General features: G+C 27.6%; 1 protein-coding gene across 4 annotated transcripts in view; it reads left to right on the top strand.

The window, feature by feature from the left end:
- The window catches only part of LOC142330866 (uncharacterized), a 177390-nt gene extending 172862 nt beyond the window's left edge, over nucleotides 1-4528 (top strand). For all 4 annotated transcript variants that reach the window (XM_075376334.1, XM_075376347.1, XM_075376342.1 and 1 more), the window contains 2 exons: nucleotides 742-896; nucleotides 3037-4528. In XM_075376334.1, the coding sequence (XP_075232449.1) occupies nucleotides 742-896; nucleotides 3037-3390 (509 nt within the window). In that variant the 3' untranslated portion in view covers nucleotides 3391-4528. The remainder of the gene's footprint in view (nucleotides 1-741; nucleotides 897-3036) is intronic.
- Nucleotides 4529-10656: the final 6128 nt, after the last annotated feature.

The raw sequence follows: 10656 nt of genomic DNA on the forward strand, positions 1-10656 counted from the left end.
AAATTGCTTGTATGTCTGGTAAATTATTTAAGGAATCTAAAAAAATGTTCAACCTGTCAAAATTTTCCCTAATACTTTGAATATTTTGATGCATGTTTGAAAGTCGTTTTGAATTCTATTAAGATGTCATAAAAGATTCCTCAGCCATAGTAAAAATCAAAGAGATAAAATAAAATATTTATGCAAGGAACATACTACACTAATTTTACAAACTAAAATTGCTTACAATTTTTCCAAATATTCACTAGAAGTGATTCTTATTACTGGCGATCCTTGATTTTCCCAATTAAATTGAACTTAAAATTAAACAATAAAAAAAATAAAAAGGTAGGCAGCTAGTTAATAATAACTACTAAAAAATGGTAACATTACAAATATAAACAATTCATAGTTACTTCATTTAACCAGTACACACTACGCAGGCACATTACCCAAATGTTTGGCATAACCAAATTCAGGTTATGTAAAACAATCTATACACAAAAAGTTACAGATAATCAAGAAGAGCAGCACAATTAATACGAAAAGTACACAGCCACACCAAACAACTAACATCACACAAAAAACACTTGCACCAACAAAGGAAAATATGCTAGAACCTCGGTCGAGTCAGAGCGTGAAACAAACACATCAGACTGATAAGTGACATCAACAAACTGCCCTTTTATAGCAATTTAATTACTCTCTACAAAATAAAAACTTAATATGAAACTGTTAAAAAACTCACTTTTTTAATTTCAGGAAAAGGGGCTGGAAGTTTGATTGGTGGATATCTAATGCAAGCAGTTGGGACTCGACCAACATATCAAATATTCTCAGCAGTAACATTAGTCACAGGCTGCATTTACTATCTATTTAATCACTTTTATATAGAAAATCGATATCAAAAGAAGGAGGTAATTTTATCTTGTTTAATTACTACTATTATAATCTAATTCCAATCAGTGGTTCTCAATGGCTCAACCAATGCATTATTAAAGAAAGATCTAAACATAATAGATAGCATTTTGTGATTCATGTGTATTTGCATCACACAAATTGAAAAAGACTGCATTATAACAAAAAAAGAAGATCTTGGGATTAAGAATTGTGACATAAAACTCCCAACCAATAAACAATACTTCACCTTATAAATGTAAATTGTTGAAAATCAATATGGATAGGTTTCTCAACCTTGTATGTAGGCGCTAGCTCTTGCTAGCACCTACATACAAGGGATCATTCCCTCGTGTTGCTAAAAAATGGTGACCTCATGATGCAAAGGCATTATGCTTGCCAATTACACAATCTATGTTTTAGAGTAACAAACAGAAACATAGAATGACAGTAAATCTTATTATTGCCACAGACAAAATTATAGTTCTCAACCAACTAACTTATACCTGCTATCTGTTTTATGTCATGCCTTCCTGAAACTCATTCTGTATAAGTGCTGAACAATCTATATCGTACTATTGAATGAGTTTACAAAAATTTGATACTGCTATTCAGTTTTAACTCTTGTTCTTTATGTGACCTTAATTATTCACATTTACACACCTATAATTATTGAATTTGATGATGTTATAAAGAGTTAAAAAACCGACAATGAATTGCATAACTTTTTCGGCTATGCTGGTCAAGTTATGCAAACTTTTGAAAATTGTTTAAAAATCACATAGATACAACCATAAATCTAAATAAAGTTGTAATTTTTTCAGAAAGGGGTGGAAATCTTTGATTATTCTTTTTTCTAGAAATACTAAAAGTAGGGGCTATAAAAAACTTAAGATTTTTATATTTTAAATTCAATGGGTGACTTAGTGAGATATAATTTAAAATAAATCTTTAAAAAGTCCTTATTTGTTATCACCGACCATTTGAGTGGGATGGGCAAAAAAAATGAATATTGTGGTTTGAAGGCCAATTGATGTAGAAATTATAAATGCAAAATAAGTCCCATTAAATAAGTCCCATTTCTAGCAATATATTGCCAAAATGAAAGAAATATATTAAGCCATTTTTTGAGTAGGGGTGAATATTAAATAAAAATAAAAATTAAAATAAATAAAAATTTGAAATATTATTTCCGTTAAAATGCCTAAATAGAATTTTGGTACCACCTCTTTTCCAATTTTTGCAAAAATTTAATCAATTCTTTTTCTCCCTAGGTAGTACTTGTCTACAAAGTTTTAATAGAATTGGTCAGTGGGGTCCAGAATTATAAGACCAAATACAGGCCAACATATGTACATACATACACACAATTATCCGTCTGATAAAAATAAATTTTTTGGACTAGGAGTATTGGAATAATTTTTTTTTCACAGATTTTTTTTTTATTAAATATTTTTTTCTTAGTGTCTCCTTAAGGGACAAAAACTTAAAAAAAGATCAATTGTTTAGATATTTGTTTTGTCTAATCTGTATACTTTTCTGTTAGCTATAGCTGCAACAGCCGGGAAAGTAGAAATCTATTTGATAAATAAGAGTTAGCTTGTATTAAATGTAATTCACATACTAAGAGTTTATAATTTTGTAATAATTAGTAAATCAATTATTATTTTAACATTAATTATTAAATTAATGTTTATAATCTGTTGTTCTTGAGATAAGGGAAAATTATTTTAAAGTAATTAATTCACATTAGGTGCAAAGTGTTAATGTTCAAACTGTTTCTTTGTTATTTGGTTTGAGCAATTTATACTAAATTATCAATTTTTGTATTTATATTTATATGCTGCTTTAATCAAGGTTTTCAATGATTTCTCTTGATCCTACCATTAAAAAATTTATAACATTACTGTTATGAACTGTTATCAGTTTTTTTAACAGTAAGATATTATTCAGGAAGTTGTACGTGTTAAAAGAACACAGTGTAATGTGTTGATAACTGGTTTTAACTCCTTTCCACATGATAGGGATCATTGGACACATCCAAATTCAGAAGCCCTCCTCCACTGATTTCATCAATTTTTAATTTTTTAATTTATTTAATTAACCTCTTTAATTAGTCTAAGTTTTATTCATATACTTTCATGAACCCATACTTTTCAGATGGATGAACAAATGAAGGGTGTCAGCAATGCTGCATTTGAAAAAGGAAGAGAAGCTAAGGAAATTACTAGTAATTATAACAATCTTGGAAAAGAAGGAAATCATATAATTGAAAATATTCCCTTGAACACATCATCTAGTATGGCCAAAAAGTACACTAACTGTGATCAAAGTAAACTAACAAAAAAAGATGAAAATCAAACAAAAAGAAATGATTTGAAACAGGATGTGTTAGGAAAGTCAGCTATGCAGCCTTCTTGCCATATTAATCTTGGATATGATATTGATGATGAAAATCTTTTAAGAAATCGAGTACAGAATTTAGATGAAACAAAAAACAAAGAAAAAAGATAACAAATACTTTTGATATTAAGTTAAAAAATAATATTAAAATGTAATTTATTAGATAATTAGGTTAGATAATTTATATTGAAAAAATAAGAGGTCTTTGTGATTTGGTGCTTATGACTTAAGATTCAGAAAAAATTACTTTACAGACTATGAATAAACTGTATTCTTTTAATAACAATAGTAAAAAATAAAACAAAAAAAAATTAAATATTCTCCATGCTTTAAATAATTAAAAAAGGTGTCTGTTAATTTTTCAGTGCATCTGAATTTTATCATATTTAATTGTTAAGATGATTATTAATTTGAAAAATTCTTCAATTTTTGAATTTTTTCTCCTCCAGTAAAAATCAGTAGAAAATATGCTGTAAGTCATGTCAAAAAACTCGGATGTAAAGTAAGAATATAATTCTTCACATCTGGAAGATGTAAAGATGTCTGTGTAAAACAGTATAACCATGAAGTGTATCTTGAATTTTCAAAAGTTGTTTCTTTTATATATATAACAATCATTAAGTATTTTTATTTAAATGTTATATTTTTATTTATAGAATGTTTGTTTGAAATAATGTAGTATAAGTATATTTTTTGCTTTTAATATGCAACAATCTTTCATTCTATAAAAAGGTGTGTAAATTGAGTTATTTGTCAGTAACCCAATGTGTAGACGAAACTGTGTCTGAAAACTTACAATCTGGTGTGTTAAAGATGCGGTCTGATAAAACTGACTGAAAAAAATTTGTTAGAAATAATTGATTTTCTTTCCTTCCTTTATAAGTTCTAAGTTAAAATTTTTACATCAGAAATTTTTTTTTTGTGAATATATGTTATGATAATGATTTTTATTTCTATTATTTTATAAACCTGGTGTGAGCTGAACTCATACAAACATGATTAAGTCAATGCATTAAAATTTTATATAATTATTTAAATACTACTGCAGCATGGATGAATTCCAGAAATTTAAAAAATGAAGTGCACAGAATAATTTCTAAATAAAAAAAATTCTATCTAAATTTTATACTTAGGATAATAAACAGTACTTGGAACATTATAAAATGTTATCTTTAATGGTATTAAGTCTGGTTATTCAATTTTAATTGTAAGAATGTTAACATAATATAAAAAATACTTTTGTTGAATATGTGCAGTGTTTTTTATTTTAATTTTTCACCATCAATGTCAATGTAAAACAACAAAATCTGTTAACATATGGTGAAGATGTTGATTATAAACTCCCTTAAAACATGTTTAAGATGTCCAGAGATATTTAATATGATTAACAATTAAGTTAAGCATTTTTGAGTTAACTCAAATTCAAAATTACTTTTCTGTAAATCACTTTCTACAGTTCCTTTAAATCTACTATGTAAATCTGTAAGAAGTTTCATATGACTTTATCATGGACTATTAGTTTGCCTATTGCCAAGGTCACTCAATTGGCAAAACCAACTTTAAATTGATTATGAAGACTGTTGACAATAGAAAATATCAGCAGAAATTGTGATGGAAATTCCAGCAGAAAATTTTGACGTGACAACGTCTTATAAATCGATGAACGCCGGCAGCACGCACGAAAAAGCATGACTCATTGTCCCGTTCCGCCTGAGCCGAGTGTACGAGCGAGAGCGCGGCACGAGCAAGAGAGAGGCACGATCGGCCTAACCGGTTTGTGCCGCATCTATCTTTCTTCCACTCGATTTCAAATTAACAATTTATTGTCATTTTTTTGATTTCAGTTTATTTCTATAATTAATTATTCATGGTTATATTTAAACAAATTACTTAAGTTAAACTTGCAAAAACTATAAATAATATTTAAAAATTGAATATTAATGTTTTTTTAACCAGAATTTCGATTTACTTAACACTAGTTTTAAAAATATTAAGAAGTTTTAATGACAAGTTCAACCGCCTAACCGTCGTGCAATGGAATATACTATCATGTCGAGCAGGTTTTGGCGGGCTTTTCAAAAACAGCAATTTCATGAATTTGATTTATGATTTCAATTACATCGTTTTAAATTGACACTTTATCAACATTGATTTGATTAAAGTTTATTTCTATAACAAATTGTTCATAATTATTTTTGAACAAATCATTCAATTTAAACTTGCAAAAATTATTAATATTAATTATTACTATTAAATGAATTAAAAAAAGCAATATTAACGTGTTTCATTAGTTAATTAAACAATCACTTCGATTCAATTTGTTTGTTTAAACAAGCAATTTTTTAAAACATCCAAATCATAGCGCCCGCGACATTGTCGGTCTTTGCAAGACGTTGTCACGCTCAAATCTCGTGCGAAACGTAGTTCCACACAAACCAATTTTTTTTTAAGGTATTAAATTAACAGATATTTATTTCAACATAAGATATCCAAATAAGTATTTTGATCATAACGGGGCAATCTCTAAGCAGTTCTGTAACCCATCTAAATTGGAAGCACCATAATAGTTTTAAAATACTACCCAATAAAATATTGTATTGTTTTCTGCCTATTACCTAATTTTAGTAGAAATGCTCTTTTTTAACTACATGTTTAGAAAAAGTATTATAATTTTAAATAGTTAAAACTTTTAATTCTGAGATAACAGTTTTAATTGTAACATTTCATTTTCAACAAATATCAGATAATATAATTGATTATTAATGTAATAATATGTAATGGATGTAATAAAAGAAATTGTAATATATATATATATATATATATATTACAATCACAGCAGAAAAAGTTTTTAAATAATTTTAAAGTTTAAAAAAACTTGCCTTAAAAAATAATACTTTTAAAGGTAATAATAACCAACCATAAATTTGAGAGCTTTGATTTTGTCAAAATCAACATTTTAAATAGAAATTAAAAAAACATTATTTTAGCTAGAGTTTTTATTTAATTAAATAATATTACATAATAAGTGCTTTTTTGAAAATAATAAAGTAAAAAAACAATTAAAAAATAATTTTGTTCTTTTTTAAAACACGTATTTTCAAACTTATTTTAGAATTTTAAATACATTCTCATATATGTTGTATTTATCTGCTTCATTCTAGATTACTCTATTTAAAATATTGTCACTAGTAACATTTCAAGAATATTGTATAATTTTTGACAGTCATTAACAGTAGCTGTAACTTAACTCGTAAAACAAAATTAAATATTTAAAAGAAAGCGTACAAATAATGGAAATAACATTAATTTAAAATTTGATTTTTAAATTCATATCATTTATCTTCTTTTTCTTGGGTTTTTTCTTCTCATTTTGTTTTAATGAAGGCGGAACAACAAATCATAATAGCTGGGGAACTCTAGAGTACTATTTAATTTAATTTCTCCTGAAACTTAACTTCCATTTAGAAGACAGAATTGAATTGTGTTCTGATAGAAAGCTAGGGATTCTTTGATTCTGTTTTATGGATCAATGCAGGCCTTGATAATAATTGTTGGATTATTTATTTAGTACAATCAACAATATTTTAAACATGGAGATCTGTGAAACAAGATCACATTTCTTTCCAGGGTGGTCATTCTGTTGAAGAGTTGTTCCATTTTATTCTGGGTTTAAATTGTATTCTTTCACATCATACAAAAATGATTACTTCCTAATTATTTTAGAGTGCTCAAACAATCAAGAGGTAAATTTCTCTGCTTAATGTAATCATGCACTAAAATCAAATGCCATATTTAAATGTTCTTTTATTACAAATTTTTGCTCAATTTCAAAGCTATTTTGAATTGCAATTCAATAATGCATTTTCTGTAGTCATATTTTGGTTCTAATATACAAAAATGAATAAATATCACAACTAGCCACCTTTCTTCCAAGCACTTCTTGGTAATATGTCATGCATATTATCTCTTAGGTAATATGTCATGCAAGAAGCAAAAATAGCTTACAGGTCAGCATGTATCTTATTCCACAAATAGTTAATGCACTGTTGGGATACAATGTAACGTTGTATATTGTGAAATTGTGACAGCATAATTTTTTCAAAATTTGTAGTAAACATTTAGCATTTTTTTTCACTTTTTGACATGTTCTTTTCATTTTTATTCAGTGATATTTTTAACTTTATAAGGAGAGCACAATTGTCCCATCTACCTTTTCTAGAAGTGAATAATAAGTTAGGTCATCAACGGTTGTATAAAATTTAGTTCAGCTGATCAAGAATTTCTTGGTCATTTGTGTTCTTTTGGCACATCGACATCGTAGTCCTTTTTTTTTTTATGAAAACACTGATGCAAGTCTATCTTCTATGTCCTCTGCCTGCATAATGGCTTGAAAGTCATAAATTATAAATTTTTGGAGCTGTGTATTATGATCTTTGTTGACAAAAATCTTTTGGCTTCCCTATGGTAAATATCCAATGTTTTTATCATTTCTGCTACCCTCATTAATATTGCCCATATTACAATACTTTTTTATTTGTTTTTATATATGTTTAACATTTTTTCTCTCATTTAACTTTAATGAGCAAATGTAGTACTACACTGAGAAGATGAATCTCCAGGTTTTACGTACAACATTTCATATCAACTCGCCTACCAAAGAAGAAAAACATTTCTTATAGTTTCACAAGTGATTGATAATTATTTGTCTGTGGTGTCCTGTAAATTTGTCAATGTTACAACTGGGCTTTGTAGTTAATTATTTTTATTCTTTGCATTCTCTACTCTTTATTTCTATTCCAAGCCTTTTCTAACTTTTCTAACTTTTTATGCTGTAGTTTGGTGCTTGTTTACCCACCAATCATCATTCAACAAATTGTCGCTTTGACATCAACCATAACACACATTTTTTTACAATTTTGACAGTTTTATCTCGCAAATTTTATTCTCATTATCTTACATAATTGTAATGATAACTATTACAATTATAAATATTTCTTACCTGTGAAACAAATCCCAATAATTTTTCTATTAGTGGTATTCACCTTGAGTAATGGATTATCACTGAAATTGCATTATACAAGCTATCAGAATTCAACTCACATTCAATGATAACAATTGCATTATAAATTGAATAACAATGTAATTGTTATTTGATTACTTGGTAATCAAAATTTGGATTAAAACAATTGACTAGAGCTTTATTTACAAGTATATATAATTAAGTTTATAATTTATATCATTTACCCACACACAGCACAGGCTTAGGTAGGAATTAGCCGTTGAGAAATAATTTTTTTTTCATGAACAAAAATATAATTCATTCTAATTACAACTTCATATGATTTTAACATGCACTAAAGTCACTGTAAACTGTTATGTTGTAGTTCATCTCAATTCTTAGTATGTAGAATAGGAACAAATCAACACCAAATAAAACATTTTGTTGCAAATGTACTGGTATATCAAATTGTAAATTTATTTCCTGTTTTTTGACATTAAATCTAAAATGTAGGTTTTACATTTAAGAAGAAATATATGAACTGTTCCATAAACAGTTTCTACATTTAATTTTTTCTTTATTGCTTTATTATCGCCCATGTAAGAGTTGTATAAATTGACTACAAAAAAGAAAAAAAATCTACAAAAGGATGAAGTGATCTTGAATTGATAAATTTATTACTAATTCAATGAGTAAGAATGTACATTCATACTGCCTTCAGAGATTTATTCAATAAATAAGAGATAATCTAGAAAAAATAATATCTTCTTAACTGAGAAGTGTTGATTTTTAATACTAGAATTTTATTGGGGAAATAATCAAATCAACCCATTTTTTTTTATGCATGATGTGAAAATATTCTAAAAAATTCACATCACAATTTTTTTCCTGATAGTAAAAGGTAAAGTAAATCACAAACTATACTTTGTTCTATATAAATAAAAAAAAATTGTAAATTTAGAGAAATTATGTCTATCTTAACAATATACTTTGATAGCATTGCCTGAAATAGAAAATTGAATTACACAACATTTTTATCCAATACAATTTTAATATCAGCAGTTAAAATTATTGGAGTATTTTATTTCATTAAAAAATCTGGTTAATTCTTATTTGTAATAACTTCTAAACCAGTAAAATTAAAAAATACAGATTTTTTATATACACATTTGTAGCATAAGCATTCTGACTAGATTTATCAGAATTTTGTGTTGTTTTATTGAGTAATAAAATAATAAAACTCAATAGTAATCGCATGTCCTGAAGCACTGAGACATTGTGCTTCAGTGCCCTGCACAGGCAATGACTGCCTACTATAAATTAACTTTGTGAGGACTAATGAATTAAAATAATTATATTACTCTAATTTTGCGTAACACCACTTTTGTGTTTTACTAAGTTATAATATATAATTTTACATTATTAAGTAAAATCATCATCTTACAAAATAAACTGCTGTAAATTAAATTTAATCATAAAAAAATGGGATAAAGGGAATCATAAATGGATAAAGGGGCAAAGGGAAAAGGTAAAAAGGGCGGAAATTTGGAAAATTTATAAAGGGTAAGGGGGAAGGGTAAAGAGGAAATGTAAATGGCAAAGAGTACAAGGGAACAGGTGGAAAGGTAAAAGGAAAAAGGGAACTGGGGTAAGAGGTAAGAAGGGAAAGTGGGTAAAGGAAGAAGAAAAGGGTGAAGGGGTATGAGGGAAAAGGGGAAAAATATATGAAGGAAAGGGGAAAAGGTTTATGAGGGAAAGGGGAGGAAGGGATATGAGGGAAAGGGGAGGAAGGAATACGAGGGAAAGGGGAGGAAGGAATACGAGGGAAAGGGGAGGAAGGAATACGAGGGAAAGAGGAGGAAGGAATACGAGGGAAAGAGGAGGAAGGAATATGAGGGAAAGAGGAGGAAGGAATATGAGGGAAATAACAAGGGATATTGGCGGGAAAAGGGAAAAGGGATAAAAGGGAAAAGGGATAAAAGGGAAAAGGGATAAAAGGGAAAAGGGATAAAGGGAAAAGGGATAAAGGGAAAGGTTAAATTTTGAGAAGTTCCGTAATCAGGTTTTTAATGTTATCAAACTTTCAATTGTGCTCATATAATCTCTTTCTCTCTCATAGAGAGAGATACTCAAATCTAGCAATAGCAAAGCATTGCCGGGTCTGATAGTAATTTAATAAAAAAAAATTGAATATTTTTTAATTTGGACATTTAGCTATTGTGAATATTGGTAGTTCAAGCTTTGTTAATTCATGTAATTAGATCTTAATAATTTTCTAACAATATAATTTTAAGCTTAAATACCAGTTTTAAGTTTTTATTATTTTCATAATTTTAATATGTAATGTTTAGAAATTTGCTCAGTTGGATATTGTATAA

This window comes from Lycorma delicatula, chromosome 1, assembly GCF_047948215.1.
Source record: "Lycorma delicatula isolate Av1 chromosome 1, ASM4794821v1, whole genome shotgun sequence".
Classification (NCBI taxonomy): Eukaryota; Metazoa; Arthropoda; class Insecta; order Hemiptera; family Fulgoridae; genus Lycorma; species Lycorma delicatula.